At 40.7% G+C, this 15,471-nt stretch overlaps 2 protein-coding genes across 6 annotated transcripts; one reads left to right on the forward strand and one right to left on the reverse strand.

Moving 5' to 3' along the window:
- Positions 1-745: 745 nt before the first annotated feature.
- Positions 746-8,054, forward strand: LOC124868295 (rabenosyn-5). 5 transcript variants are annotated; one of them, XM_047365393.1, is made up of 13 exons: positions 807-896; positions 2,192-2,240; positions 2,593-2,865; positions 3,450-3,584; positions 3,697-3,824; positions 3,899-3,944; positions 4,038-4,199; positions 4,278-4,540; positions 4,655-4,725; positions 4,818-4,904; positions 4,979-5,081; positions 5,330-5,434; positions 5,514-8,054. In XM_047365393.1, the coding sequence occupies exons 3-13, from the start codon at positions 2,703-2,705 to the stop codon at positions 6,612-6,614; spliced, it is 2,364 nt and encodes a 787-aa protein (XP_047221349.1). In that variant the 5' UTR covers positions 807-896; positions 2,192-2,240; positions 2,593-2,702; the 3' UTR covers positions 6,615-8,054. The 5 variants fall into 5 exon arrangements, with proteins under 5 accessions (XP_047221329.1, XP_047221368.1, XP_047221340.1 ...); XM_047365373.1 differs by lacking the exon at positions 2,192-2,240 and having other exon boundaries at positions 746-896; XM_047365412.1 differs by lacking the exon at positions 2,192-2,240 and having other exon boundaries at positions 746-896; positions 3,697-3,797.
- Positions 8,055-9,628: 1,574 nt separating this feature from the next.
- On the reverse strand, positions 9,629-14,866 carry mrps25 (mitochondrial ribosomal protein S25). Its single transcript, XM_047365427.1, has 4 exons — positions 14,625-14,866; positions 14,357-14,463; positions 14,175-14,262; positions 9,629-9,979 (listed from the first exon to the last, which is right to left on the reverse strand). The coding sequence occupies exons 1-4, from the start codon at positions 14,756-14,758 to the stop codon at positions 9,790-9,792; spliced, it is 519 nt and encodes a 172-aa protein (XP_047221383.1). The 5' UTR covers positions 14,759-14,866; the 3' UTR covers positions 9,629-9,789.
- Between the last annotated feature and the right edge of the window lie 605 nt (positions 14,867-15,471).

Here is a 15,471-nt window from a genome sequence, read left to right on the forward strand (position 1 = left end):
TCTGTTTGTCAGGTCTTTGATTCAGGAGATTGTTGAGACCTCCACCTGAGTCTTCTGAAGTTTCTGACAAAGCAAATCAGGTTGAATTGTGTTAAATGCACTGGAGAAATCAAAGAACATGATCCTCACAGTGCTGCTGGCTTTGTCCAGATGACAGTGGGTTTGTTGAAGCAGGTGTATGATGGCATCTTCAACTCCAACTCCATAGCGTTAAGCAAACTGAAGGTGGTCTTTATTGTTTGCTCACTCAGGTGGGACAACAGGAGTCTCTCTAGGATCTTCGTGATGTGGGATGTCAGGACAACATGTCTATAGTCATAAAGGACAGTACCAAAGTTTTTCTTTGGTACTGGAACAAGACAGGGGCTCTCCCACAACACTGAAACTTTGTCTTGCATTAGGCTGAGGTTGAAGAGCTGTTGTAAAATCCCACAGAGCTGCTTTCTAGGGCTGACTTCTGACCAAGTCTCGCAGTGAAAAAGCGAACATTTACACAGTATTTGTGCTGAGTGCCCCGCAGATAAACCTGGTAAAGGTCAACTACAAGTTGGAGGGATGTATAACATCAGTTTTATTCAAATAAATTCCTCTCACTTGCTTCCAACTGAAAGTGGCCACTAAAGCACATTGTTTACTATGTCCTGCCCAAACGTAGCGAGGTAGAATGTATAGAGGAAATGGTTATTTTCTTTTGCTTCCACATCTAAAAGCACAATCGATTAACGCGTTCCGTGTCGTTTGTCCTTCGTCTCTTTCCTTAGCAGCGGGAGGCTAATCACATGATCAGGTGGGGCTGCCGCTGGAGCCGAGCTGAGAAGAAAAATCCAAACTGTCAACAACACGTTGATTCTCGGACACATTTATGCTTATAAATAATCCTCCCCGGTGATTAACGGGTCAGTATGTGTTTATGTGTTGGTTGAAGTTATTCGTTATCGTGCCTCTCGCTGCGCTGTGGGAGAAACAAAAGCAAAGGAAAAGGAAGATTAGCCATGTTATGCTAACGCTATGTTGCTATCTTTATGTTATAATGGACATTTTAGTTAGACACAACACCAAACCTGAAAATGACGAACTGATGGCTTTAAAAAAGACGTACCAAGGTGTCATCGGTTAGATTAGTACACGCCAAATTATACTGTTCTCGTAGACTTTGGTGTAAAGAGGTGACAGAGCTACATTTAGCTAATATTTTAAATATGGGAAAACATCCGTCTTAAATTTCAGTATGCATTAGATAAAATATATATGTCTCTTTGAACAAATATTGCCACTTTGAAATGTATTGAGGTTAACGCAGACCTTTAAACTTCCTCCATAAAACCGCTACTTTATGATTTTAAGATAATAATCAGCAGGCCACCTACTATTTCGTATTGGGCGGGACGCACTAACATGCAGTCTGTGTAAACATAAATCTGGACATTTTGTTGCACAGCTGTTTAATGCATCAACACAAAAGTCGCCCGGTATAATTGCAGTAAGTGTTGAAAAACACACTAAAATAGGGTTTAGGTACATCCCCTTGAAAAAGATAGTTTCCTGCTTGTAGATCTTCTGTCAGTCGTTTAATTTTGTAGCAAAACAGAAATACAATCCTATTTCACTAAAGGCTGAACATTCAATCTTTGTAAAAATATGGTGTTTTCAGATTAGTGGAAAAATGTAATCTGGAATTACTCATTGAGGTGGGAAAAAATGAATGCATGTACTGGTTTAATGCACAAGTTTAATGATGCAAATGACCCTGCAGTTAAAAAAGACCATTGGCATCTCTTAATTTGCTGTTGCAGCAAACTCACAGCAAACATTTCCCAAACAATAGAGCCATGCGTTGAAACCACTGAAAGTGTTGTAAAATGATTTCAGTACAAATAAACTGTCAAGGTTTTAATAGGGGAACATCCAAGTAGACCAAGAAAAACATCAAAGTGCCAGGGTGGAAAACTCAAAGCAATCTGCCTCGAACAAAAAAAAATGCACAACAGAAGAGTTGTAAAACAAATAGGTAGAAAAAGGAGTTGGTGATTGTGGCTATACTGTAAGACCTTAACTTGGGGAAATTGGGCTTATTTACTGGAAAAGCCAAAGGTAAATCAACATTTAAAACACAACAAAACATGTTCCGATCATGATCATTGAAAAGAGACATTCAGAGATAAATACTAAATCTCATTTTTGTACTATTCAGCTCAGCGAGTGGGTCAGCAAACAGTGGGAAACAAAAAAAACAGGTGCAGGTCAGTCCATCTTGCAGAGCTGATCTGTTGTAATTTCAGTTTATTATTTTGGTTCATGATTCCATAATTTTATCCTCCTCTGGAGCTGATTAAAAAAATGTGCCACTAATAACAAAAATGTTGTTTATTCTTAAAGAAATATATTTTACAACACATGAATGTGCAGTTGTTAATTTAAATACTTGTGTGTTCCTCTTTTGCAACAAAGTAAAATTTTAAACTGAACTTTTTAGGAAGTTAACAGTGGATATTTGATTGATTTCATGTGTGGGTGTTTCTGTGTGGCACCTCATTTTGATGTGTTTTGCTACAGTTTCTGGATTTTCCCAGCTGATTTGTTTTCCCGCCTCAGGGGTTATGGAGCTAACTGATGGTAGATTACACACCCTGTGACATGTTGGCCCAAACAGGATCATGGCAACTTGCACCTCCTCCTAAACACTGCAAGCTCCTAGTGTCGTCATGGCCTCCAGCTATGCACCACCTTTCGAGGGCACAGGTGAAGTAAAGGAGGGCTTTCTCTGCCCTCTGTGCCTGAAGGACCTTCAGTCTTTCTACCAACTCCAAGGCCACTATGAGGAGGAGCACTCAGGGGATGATCGGCATGTTCGAGGACAGCTCAAGAGTATGTACAGTGTAGAGATGCACAATAGCAGAAAATCAAACTGTTCAAAAAGCAGTTGAAAATCAAACTAACTGAATCGAAATTTGACCAATTTGGATTCTATATACAGTAACTAAATGATTAGGACCAATCGTCTTGATAAATATGAATACATTGAAATGAACCTCACTAAATTATCACATGAACAATACAGCAATTTTCAGAAAACACAGCTATAGTTTGAATTTTTGTTATAAGGGATAATTCTAGGTTTCTTTAGAGGATTGCACCTGCAGAAAAGATTAGTTTTATAGGTGCTCAAGTGCCTTTTTAAAATGCTAATCTTCAGCCTAGAAATCTAATGCATTATTATACAAAAGAAGCTGTGAAAACACGAAACAGTGGACCTGATTTTATTCGCAATAGCACAGTAATATTCCTATAATAATCAACTTGGCTATCTAACACTTCATTAATGTTTCTGGTCAGTTTGGGTTTCATTTATGCCTGACTTTACCTTTGCAATTTTGACTTTCGTGTTTTTTTTTTTTCTCCTAAATTTTGCCTGTTTTGTTGCTTAATTTTTCTGTTTTACTTGTATTCAGGTTTGGTTCAGAAGGCGAAGAAAGCAAAAGACAAACTGTTGAAGAGGGATGGAGATGACCGGCCAGACACTGGCAGTTATGAGTCCTTCTATTATGGTGGAGTGGACCCATATATGTGGGAACCTCAGGAACTGGGTAAGATAGGAAAAATACATTGTTTAAGAAACATTTAATACTTTAAAAGTGTAAATAAACGTAAAAATAAAGGAACAGTAGAAAATCTTTCCACTTTATTTTCCTCCCACAGGAGCAACTAGAAGTCACCTGGACCTGTTTAAGAAACACCGGGCAGACCGCATCGATCATTATGTCATTGAAGTCAACAAGCTCATCATTAGACTGGAAAAGGTCTGCCCACTAAAGCTGAAGAAATTGGTGAAAACATGTTTTTCCTCCTGCTCTTTTTAACTTAATAGCACAACCATTAACCATAACAAATGATGTTTCAGTTGACGGCGTTCGATCGGGCCAACTCAGATGCTGCTAAAATCAGAGGTTTGTTTTCCTCCAAAAACCTGTCTGCTCTCTGACCATATAAACTCAAATACATAAATACAGCAAATAAAGAATGTTCCTCCTGTTATGCAGCCATTGAGAAGTCTCTGGTGTCTTGGGTGAGTGACTCAGATGTCCCTTTCTGTCCTGATTGTGGAAATAAGTTTAACATCCGAAACAGACGGCACCATTGTCGGCTCTGTGGATCCATCATGTGCAGGAGGTGCATGGAGTTCGTCCCCCTACCTTTGGCCCGTACGTAACACCACCTTGGAAATCCAAAGTCATGTTTTGTGTGTTGTTTCTGCTCATGTTCTTTAAATATTTAAACAGAGAAGCTCATTAATGGGACTCGAGATGCCCTGTGTGTGCCTGGAAGCCCCAGTCAGTCCCAGTCTCCACCAGCAGTGGGGGGTGGCAGTGGGATGGGCTCGAGGAGGGGCAGCATCACCAGCTTGAGCAGCGTAGCCTCCATATTAGAAGAGAAGGATGACGAGAAGATTCGCTGCTGTCACCATTGCATGGAAACGCTGCTGAAGAGGCAGCAGAAGTTAGAAGAGAAGGATCACGTTCCAGATATAGTGAAACTTTATGAGGTAGGTTTAATAATTGTGCTCCTGATTCTCTTTGAGTTTGATCTGTTGCCTCCTTCCTGTCATTCATCATCTTTCTTTGGGGTTTACTGCTCACAATCCTTGTTTTACTGTCAGAGGCTCAGGATGTGCATGGAGAAGGTGGAGGAAAAGGCTCCAGAGTACATTCGAATGGCGGAATCCCTCAAGTAAGCCACATTAAAAAAGTTTGAGTTAAAAGAATAATCCTTTGTGATTTACTTTTATTCTGAGAACAATGGTTTACTTCCTTATTTCAAAGTGCTGGAGAAATCACATACAATCTGGACACTGCTGGTGGACTAAAGCTGGAAGTGCAGAAATACTACGAACTGATTGATGCTCTAAGGTACATTTTATTCATGATGGAGGTTTTTACATCTGAAACAACTGAAGGATGAAACTTAATTATTTTCTTCACAGTAAGAGGATTTTAACACTGGGGGTCAAGGATGACCCGCAGCAACACCCGAAGGTGCTCCAGCTACAGAGGATGATACGCTACACAGCCACACTGTTTGTCCAGGTGAGACAAACTGAAGACTGTTTGATTCAAATCTAAGGAAGTTGTCAAAGTTCTGATCAAAAGTTTAAAAAAAAAGAAAACTTTAATGGCAAAGGGGAGACCACCTCAATAAGTTAATTTTGTTATGGATTATTAGTGTCTTTATTTTGACAGGAACATTTCTGTGTTTCAGACATGATGGAAATCACTTCCCGTCCTTTAGAGAAATAAATCATTTTTTTTATTGTTTTTGGTTGTTGCTCTTCCAGGAGAAGCTGTTGGGGCTGATGTCTTTACCCACTAAGGAGAAATATGAAGAGCTAAAACAGAAGAGGAAACAGGAACAAGAGAGGAGGCTCCAACAAGAGAGACAGGTGAGACAGCTACACCTATGATTTCCTTTCGCTGGGATGACAAGTTGCTAAATGTGTTCAAATTTTCCCTGGACAACAGGCAGCCCAAGAGACTCTGAAGAGGAGGCAGGAGTATGAGAAAAAGCGTCCACCGGCTAACGGAGAGTTGCCACAGGGCCCTAGAGCGCCTCGCATGACTAAAGCTGGTGGCTGGCTGCCCTCTGCAGACTCAGTCCACACTCGTAGTGAGCTGGAAGACCCCCTCCTACAGCAGATTGAAAACATTCAATCATTCCTCCGTCAGGCACGCGAGGCCCGACGGACAGATGAGGTCGCCATGTTGGAGGAGAACTTGCGTCAGCTGCAGGATGAATACGACCAGCAGCAGACCAGAATGGCCATCGCACTCTCTCAAAAACTGGCTCAGGAGGAGAGCTTGCAGCAGGGGGAGCTCCAGCGCCTGGAGGCCCAGGAGAGGGAAGGGAGGGAGCAGTGGGGCTCCACTTTTATTTCAACCCAGCCATCCTTCACCTGGGAGCCATCTCTGGATATCAGTCCAGCAGGAGATCACCAGGTAGAGGAGGAGACAACAACAGAGATCCTGACTTTGAAAACAGAGGCAAGTCCACCAGCCGTCAGGGCTCTCTCCTCTCTGACATCACAAGAGGATTCTCCTCCAAGACTAAGAAGCTTAGGAGGGCATGTAACCCCCCCTAGTGGTGAAGGACAGAGCAGTGCCTCCTTTAACCCTTTCGAAGAGGAGGACTCCACTCCCACTGAAGATGATCCATCCAATCCCTTCTTTGAGGACATCAAGAAGGAACACCTGGAAGTTTCCAACGGGAAGAAGGAATACAACCCTTTTGGGGAAGGTGCAGACAGAAAGGAGGACAAACAGGCCGACACTGCACCAAGCAACCCCTTTGAGGAGGAAGACACTGATGCAGGTAACCCCTTTATGAACTCTGCTGGGAATTCGCCTGAGGCCTCGACAAACCCCTTTGATGGGGACGCCAATGATGAGGCTTTGCCTGACGTGGACATGATAGAGGAGGAACTGCTGCTCCAGCAGATTGACAACATCAGGGCCTACATCTTCGATGCTAAACTCAGCGGGCGGCCCGACGAGGTTGAACTCCTGTCGGAGAACCTCAAAGAGCTACAGCTCACTCTGCAGGAGCAGAAAAAAAAGAGGCACTAACACACTCTGGCCCCCAATCACCTGCTATTTACCAAGGCCTCCAAGGCTCACTCACTTTAGGAACGATCAACCCATCACAGATTAATTAAATATGTACCTAGAGTTAACAGTCCCTTATTTTCTAACATCTTTCTAGATCATTTATCCCTGTATAAGGCTGCATAGGGCTCAGATCCAACCCATGCACGAATTAGAGCACTAAGAGTGAAAATCTAATCTATTTCTTCAGGCACACTTATGAAGTTCTAACAATGCAAAGATGAACAATGGAAGACAGCAGAATGCTATTTGGATCAGCTTGATGGTATGATTTGGTTATGCAGTTGAAGCTGTGAGCAAAGTCCAAAGGTTTTACCTCTGCCCTGTGCATGTGTGCATTACGGTGTTCGTTCATTTCCAACTGAATGTTTGCACAGAACTGATCTGTGTTGTTCTGGGCCAAGAACAACACAGTGAAGGGGTAACTTTTAGGTCTGCGACTGTAAACAGACCTTAAAATTAAAATAATTGAAATCACAACAAATTAACTGATTGTTGATGTGACGCATGTTCCCCTATAGGTTTCTATCAAGAGTTAAAGGTACATTTCACATCATAAAGTCATTTTTTAGGTGGACACTTGTTGTGCTAATAAGTTTAAGCTTAGAACTGCATATTTGACAGAATAACAGTGGCAGAAATATTTGGGTAGTAGAATATGCAGTTAAGTGATTTTTCCCTATTAATCTAAATTCAAACTCTTTGTATAAAAGCTTTAGCTGAAAGTTTTGGTCAAATGAGTTTCTGCTTGATAAACTGCTTTTAATGCACTTTGTTTCTAGAGAAAAAAAATCATTTGTGATTCCACCAAACGCCAACAAAGTCAGAAAACAAATTGTTCTCGTGCTGCCATGTGACCTTACAGGTTGAGGTGTTGTTTTTGTTTACAGTGAGCCTTGTGCGGCTGTTTGATGTTAAGCTCATGGCTGGTCTCGTCTTCCTGCTCTCCTGGGCCTGCTCATGGTGCAGGTTCTCTCTCTAGACCTTTAATCCAGAGTTAATCTGACACTAGATCTGTATGTACTTAACACAACAACACTATTTAACAAGGGACACTGTAGAAAGAGTATTAAGTGCTGAAATCTGTGCGTCTAGAAATACGTGATGATCTAAGAAAATTTCAAATACTTTGTTAGATGTACGCTAACACTACATGAATGCCAGCAGTATTATGATCCAGCGCTGCTATGTTTGTCCCAAGTTGAATTTGTCGATGTGCTTCCTGTCAGGTTTTCCGTTTTCTTATCGTGTTTATCTGCAGATCATCAGACTAAGATGTGGCACTAAATACTTTTGTGAGGTGAATTCCTTAGATCTGTGTTAGCAGTACAATAACTCACAACCGTTACTTTAATAACTAGAGGTAACTCCTCAACACCAATAAATCACTCTGTAACAATATTTTGTAATGTTTTTTTCTATGCAACTGATCTGTCTAATAGGCAGCTAAAAACTACATCACATGTGCATCTCACTAGTTACAAAATTCATTTCCACCAATTTTGATGATTTTGGCTTACAACTAATAAAACCTCAAAATTCAGTTTCTATAAAAAAAAAGTTTTCAATACAGAAATGTTATGGCCCACCCAATCATAGGTAATGCTGCTGAGTTGACCGTTCAGCAGACAGTCACTGTCAATCTCCACAAGGAAGTTGAGCCACAACAAGCTACTGCTGGTTTAGTGGAAGGTAGAAGTGTGGTAGAAAAAGGTTGATAAGCAGCAGGCCCCAATTAACCTTAGGAGAATTGTGAAGCAAAGGGCACTCAAGAGTAGGGGAGATGTGGACTGCAGGTGGAGTCAGAGCTTCCAACAGCCACCACACACTAGCTGCCCTGGACATGGGCTACAGCTGTTCAGTGTCAAGTCACCCCTGAACCAAGAAAGAGGAGGAAAAGGGCTGGACTGCTACCCAATGGTCCAAAGTCCTTTTTAGACTTCATTTGGACATCAAAACCCCAACGTATAAAAAAGGAGTGGAGAGGCACAGAATTGAAATTGCTTGAAGTCCAGTATAAAGTTTTGAGTTAGTGATGGCTTGCCATGTCATCTGCAGGTGTCAGTCCACTATGTTTAATCAAGTCCAAACTCAGAGTAGCTATGTACCAGGAAATATTAGAGCATCTTATTCCACCCTCTACTGACAAGCTTTATGGAGATGCTAATTTCATTTTTCAGCAGGACCTGGCAACTGCCAAAAGTGCCAGCTTCAATTACCATGGTACCATTGCTTGATTGGCCAGCAAACTGACCTGATCAAACCACACAGAGAAGCTACGGTGTGCTGCTAAAGGAAAGCTGAGAAACTTGGACTTTCTTAACTTCTTATGATTTTAAATTTAGCTGTAAACCATAACACAAAATACATCACAGCGTGACTCTTTGAACTCAATTACTGAATTACCTTTTTAACAATATTTCCATTTACTGAGATGCACTAGTATCAATCACATTAAAACTAGATTAGCTTTGAATGAGTCATCCTAGTGCAAAAATAGCATTGATCCACTAGTGGTAAAGTAGGACCACATGGGATGCGTTTATGTTTCCAGCATTAGGACCGTGGTAGAAGAGGTAGCAGGAGTCGTCCCATATGGATTATGCACGTGTCAAGCCTGCCTATACATGCATAAGATGACCTGCAGTTTGGCATCGAGACCTGCTACAACAAATGGCTTCATCCGAGCTTAGATCCATGTGAGCCGTACCAATCTATAAATATCTGTTTTAACTTTATGTTTACTTTCTCGTACTCGTCATCTTCCGCTTTATCTGGGACCGGGTCGCGGGGGCAGCAGACTCAGCAGAGACGCCCAGACGTCCCTCTCCCCAGACACCTCTTCCAGTTCCTCCGGGGGGAGCCCAAGGCGTTCCCAGGCCAGCCGAGAGACATAGTCCCTCCAGCGTGTCCTGGACCGTCCCCTGGGCCTCCTCCCGGTTAAATTACAAATTGCTCAGAGTATCGAAGAGATATTGAGGGTTGGATGGATTTTAGTTGAATATTAACAATATACAGAGATTGTCTGGATGTCAAAAGTCAGTGTGATAATAGTCACTCCTTTTATACAGTCATCATGACAAAAACAGCCAAAATAATGTCCAAAGAAGCAACAAAAAGTCTGCAGCTCAGCTTCTCACTCCTGTGACTCTGCCATCTTGGCTCGATATTTGCCCGTCATCTCCTTTGGCAGCGGCGTGGTGCTGGGACATGGCACTTGGCCCTCCACCTCACAGATGCACTCCCTCAGACAGTACTTCTTTGGGCCGAAGTTGGCAGGGTTGGATGCCTGCATCTTGGCTTGAGCTTCCGCTTGCAGCACTTCTCTGCAGAGAGAGGAGAGAGGAACAGCTGCATTAACAGGCTGTCTCAATATGGATGGGCCTTTTTTTTTTTTTTACCGAATATTAGCTTTTATCAAGGCTGAATTCTGGTCAGACCACTTGTGCTGTGCACTTTGGCTCAGCAGCACACTGTCATAACTAAATGGGGCAATTGAGCATAATTCTGCCATCTTTGGGTTCTTAATAAAATGATATTTTTCTACAATGAACTTTTCCAACATGTTCTAGACCTTTAATCTGGAAAAAGCTGTTTTACTTTAGCTCCTTCAGTAAGAAACCTGTTCGAGTAAAAATCCTGATGCTTCTCCAGATTATCTACTTATGTATAGTTCTTTAAAGACCATCTAGAAATTCAAACTAATTTGTTTACACCTTTTGTAAGGATGTGTAAAAGTCCTTAAAATAAACTCGTCGTTTACTGCAGTTGCATAATCTGATGCTGAAGAATGTAGGAAAACATTAAATTGATTGGCAGGACTGTTAGTCCCCCTCCTGTTAATACCTGTTTACAACCATCTTCTGCAGCACTTGTTTTAACCTATAACATTTTGAAGGTTGGAGCACACAGAGAGGTATCCGTCACCATTCCTCTACGAACAATCTCTCTAGATCCTCCAGAGTCTTGAATCCTCCCTTTAGGCACTCTTCCTTTGAGCTAGCCCCACAGGTTCTATTTGCTGAACCCGTGTTTGATGATTTGGCCTCATGTTTTGGATCATTATCCTGTTGAAGACCCAATTATTCCCCAATTTCTGTTTACTATGAGAGTTCCCTTGATGAGTATTTCAAAGAGTTTGTGATGCTCTACAGTCCATCTTTCCACGGTATTTGGAAGAAAAAGAGGCCCACAGCATCACAAAACCTCTACTGTGCTTAACACTGGGTATGAGGTGCTTTTGTTTCACACCAGACCCACATGACGTGATTGTTGCAGTAAAGCTCAATCTCGTCTGACCTAAGCAAACAGTTCCAGTTAAAGTCGCAGTACTGGTTAGCAAGCTTTACATTTTTACATTTGTGTTGGTATGAAAGAAAAAACTTTCCTGGCATACCTCCTAAACAACTGGTTGCCATGTAGATGGCATCTAATAGCTGCCAGGGAGACTTGGTGACCCCAAAATGTCACTCTTTGCTACTGTTCACTAGAGGCTGATATTTTTTCGGGAATCCCGCGGGACGGGAGACAGCATCAGTAAAGATCACGTGATTGGGACGGTACAGGATAAAAAAATTAACGGGAGCTAACCAATAGGAGGGAAAATAAACTAGGATCAATTGTCTTTGGAAATGTAAAATAGAGACTTTGTTATAAACTTTAAGAAAAAAAAACTTGGATCGACGTCGCCATTGTGTAGTTTTTTTCCAAGAAGCCTATACTATAATGCGAGTCAAATGAACTACACGACCCACAAGCCAACAGTGCTTCTGCTCGATGTTTTCCACCTGCGTTCAGGATGGAGGGAGCAAACGCAGGTGGAGAACTGGACGTGGTAAAATTGGATTTGTAACGTAAAGTCAGAAATAAGGACTTTAAGGATCTATTAAACTCATAGAGCTGACAGGAAAGTCGCAAATATGACCGAACTTCAGGAGAGTTGAATGCAGCGGTTTTAACACGCAGTCTGCTGCTTGTAAAACGTGTTTAGTCGTAATCAAGTTCACCAGTGATTAAGGGACACTGGTTAGGCAAATTCTGGATTAAATCAACCCTGCATCTCTTCATTCATCAAACCAAAAGTACCATCATGTGTCAAGTCTCATCTGACCAACAAAATTGCTGCATGTGCTGTAAAGATTTAAGAGGTAAGGTACGGAAGCCCGTGAGGGGACATAGGGAAATTTATTTATTTTGCGTCTCCACGCAATACTTCTGCGTTCGGCATTTTGGAACAGCAGCACAGATGACAAACTGCTCATAAAACAAACAGCACTGATATGTCAATGATATGGTTTATTTGTCATATGCAGGTTAACACGCAGTAAACAATGCGATTAAATGCTTAGGATAAGAAGAACCGTTCAAATCACGATAAAAACAAAAACACTAATGGCGTACAAAAAAAAAGTACACATCATGCAGCAGTAATAAGGAAATAAAGTGTCACAGATGTGGTTTCGTGCAGTTTTATGGTCCAGAGTTCAGTAGTTTGTTTGACAGCTTGTGGATAAAAACTGTCTTTTAGTCTGATTGAAGATAATTTTATTTAAGGCCGATTTCAAAATAAAACTCAATAAATCTCAAAAACGGGTGTAGTGTTTGTTTCATTTTTGCAGTTATCTGGTTTGGAAACTATCCCACAAAGTATTGCGAAATAACGCAAAGACTATTGCGTGGGGACATAAAAAAGAAAAAATCCCCCCATGTCCCCTCGCGGACTCTGTAGAAAGGCTTCACCAAGGGAAGATATTAAATAAATATGTTGGGAAATAGAAAAAAATTGAATGTACCATTAAATGTACAATTTATTTAATACATCGTTAAATATTAAGTGCACCACTAATTACGTCATGTCGTCTTTAAAATTATACTTAATTATTCAGTGGCATATTTAATTGCATAATAGTCCATTTCATGATATAATGGTACATTTATTGTTTCTAATGATGTATTAAATAAATAAATGGTACCTTTAATTTAATGGCATATTTAATGTTACATTTCTTTCATGTTACATTCACTTCACTTATGGGACATTCACAACATTTATTTATTTAATGATGATTTTATTGTATTAATTTTGTCCAGTTAGACCCTCCATTCTTGATGCCTGTATAGGAGGTCATGTCAGAATTTGTATCAGGTGTTCTGGAGCAGACACACATCTAAAACTTGCAGAGAAGGGGTCCCTGAGGACCAGGGCTGTGAACCATTGATTCAATTCAATTCAATTCAAAGATACTTTATTGATCCCCGAGGGGAGATTAGAATTGAGGTACAGTTTCTAAATTATGAAGGTAATGCCTTTTTGTCCTTTTGTTCAACAAGTACAGTTCTCTTGCTAGGTGCAATTTTCTTTCGTTTCAGCAACTTGAAACATAAAAGTAATGTCATTATTCAAAGGAAACAATCACTTAATAAATGAGTAAAATACAACTATGCACATTTTGTTTATTCAGCTAAGATAGGCATGGTCTGTTTCCTTGTTTGATATTTTATTATTTCTTCATTATTATTCTTTTTACTTTAACTGGCCTTTACTACAGCTAAAAACAGGGACCTAACTGGTCCTTCAAAGAAAGAAATTGCCAAAAGACTAAATGAAGAAAACAGCAATGGGAGAGTCACAGGAGTGGGAGTCGTTCTGAATGGGAGCGGGATGGGAGTGGGAATCAATTTACCAGGAGTGGGACGGGACAGGATTTTTTTCGTTATGCTGGCCTGGGATTGGGATGGGACAAGACATTTTTCTGTGGGAGCGGGATGGGACAGGAGAGAAAATCCACTCCCGTGTCACCCTCTACTGTTCACTAACAGAGAGCTTTGGAGATGTTTTTTTTTAACCTTACCTACAATCCTCTTCACTGTGCATAGTGAAAACATAAATCTGGGTAAAGATAAATAGAATTTTATCCTGATATTTTGAGGCATTTATTGCAAACTTTCACAACCCTCACAACAGTTGCATTGAGTCATACTTTTAAATAAATGTGTACTTACTGATGCTCCCATGGAACCTACAGTGGAAAATATTGTACAAACAGCACCACAATCTCAAATGGTTTTTGGCCTGATTTGGGGGTTTGCAAACATACCGAATTAAAAATGATCAATATAATAAAATGTATTTCTTATTTTACAGTAAATCAGAACAAGGATAGATGATCCCAAGTCCTCAACCAGTCTTGTTTTGTCACAGTTCCAGTTGTTTAAACCCTTTTAATTATTTATCTGACAGCCTATGACAAAGTTAAGGCGAATACTTGCTGAGTTATTGAGATGAACACTTGAGTGGCAAGTTCTCTTGTCTTTCCCATTTTAAAGAGTCGAGAAGAGAAACATTGGATTACCCCCACAAATTAAATGCTCTGAAACTAAAAACGTCAGCTTTTTCCAAACTTTTCTCTTCAACATTATGCTAATGCAATAAAATCTGATTTTTTTTTTTTTTTTTACTTATCTTTATCGCTTGTTCACATCTATAGGTAAATAAACCCTTAAAACATCGTCCATACTTACTCTGATTTGCCCAAAATCTTCTTAACATGTTGTGAGATTCGCTTGTGGTCCTTTCCCTCCACATCCACCAGAACTTGTTCACCATCATCTAAACAAAGAGACGGACGGAGTCAAGCTCAGCGCTAATGCAGCATCTAAAGCAATCCTCAGCCAACATGTGAGACCACCACACACACACACACCCAGGTAAAACTTCAGGAAGGGCGACGGCGTCATGTTCTTGAACATCATTATTTGGACCCAGGGGTTCTTGTACTGAATTTGGGGCATGTTGAAGAACACAAACTTCCTGGAGGACATAAGAGGAGACAACAGTTTCACAGTAAGCAGGGACGTGGGGATTCGTGTAAACTGTAACACTCCCCATGGATTACACCATATGTGATTTCTGCCGTGTAATGTGGATGCAAACCCATGGTGTTTCTCTGATGCTAAGCCGGTAGCTCTGACCTTGCTCCTTCGCTGAGCTCTCCGTGTGTGTTGTAGTTCACCGTCATAATCTTCACCTTGTTTTTGAAGATGATGTCGCCCTTCTGGAGATACTCCAGCGTCCTTCTGATCGGATACCTCCCTTTCATTGGCATTTTAATCTATTTACAGCACAATCTTGCTTACTTGAAGTCGCACAAGCACACCTACACAGCATTTGACGCAGATTGATGACGTTCTGCTACGCCAGTTAAACACGACGAGCTGACGGTACTTGTAGTGATAAATTCGCTATTGCAGTCGCAATAATAAAATGTATCATTAAAACTACATGTTTATCTTATTTAATTTCCCTTTGGGATTAATAAAGTATGTTTGAATTGAATTGAATGTACCGTCAGCTCATGGTGGTTAACTGACGTAGAACGTCAACAATCTGCGTCACATGCCGTGTATTGTGTATGAGAGTTTCAATTATGTCATTTCTGTCCAACAGAGCCTGAATTTGCATGCCGCTTTTGTACCAGTTTTCTGATGAAGTTCTTTCAACCATGAGATCCTTAGACACCTTTTGCTCTAGCAGGCAATCCAGTAAAGGAAATGTCAGATAAATCCTATAAGGACAGTTAAACTTTATTTTGGGTTAATCGGAGTCACCTTGATTCATAGAACATGTATATTCAGGATGATGTTGTGATTTAAAAAAAAAAAAAAACGCCATTCCACAGTTTAAATGCACTGAAAAGTAACTTTCTGCACCCTTTTACATTTATACTTAAAACATTTTGCCTTAAATAAATTCTACTGGGATTTTCTGCAGCGGACGCACATAAAATCAAACACTTCTTTCAAGCAAAGCCCTGGAAAG

This window comes from Girardinichthys multiradiatus, chromosome 1 (assembly GCF_021462225.1).
Source record: "Girardinichthys multiradiatus isolate DD_20200921_A chromosome 1, DD_fGirMul_XY1, whole genome shotgun sequence".
Classification (NCBI taxonomy): domain Eukaryota; kingdom Metazoa; phylum Chordata; class Actinopteri; order Cyprinodontiformes; family Goodeidae; genus Girardinichthys; species Girardinichthys multiradiatus.

Excerpts from the sequence above, each read along its gene's own strand:
- LOC124868295 (XM_047365373.1), top strand. The coding sequence starts at position 2,703 with ATGGCCTCCAGCTATGCACCACCTTTCGAGGGCACAGGTGAAGTAAAG. Across the intron at positions 3,945-4,037 it reads AGATGCTGCTAAAATCAGAG|CCATTGAGAAGTCTCTGGTG; the intron begins GTTTGTTTTCCT and ends CCTGTTATGCAG. Across the intron at positions 4,541-4,654 it reads ATATAGTGAAACTTTATGAG|AGGCTCAGGATGTGCATGGA; the intron begins GTAGGTTTAATA and ends TTTTACTGTCAG.
- mrps25 (XM_047365427.1), bottom strand. The coding sequence starts at position 14,758 with ATGCCAATGAAAGGGAGGTATCCGATCAGAAGGACGCTGGAGTATCTC. Across the intron at positions 14,464-14,624 it reads GAGCTCAGCGAAGGAGCAAG|GAAGTTTGTGTTCTTCAACA; the intron begins GTCAGAGCTACC and ends TATGTCCTCCAG. Across the intron at positions 9,980-14,174 it reads AAGATTTTGGGCAAATCAGA|AGAAGTGCTGCAAGCGGAAG; the intron begins GTAAGTATGGAC and ends CTCTCTCTGCAG.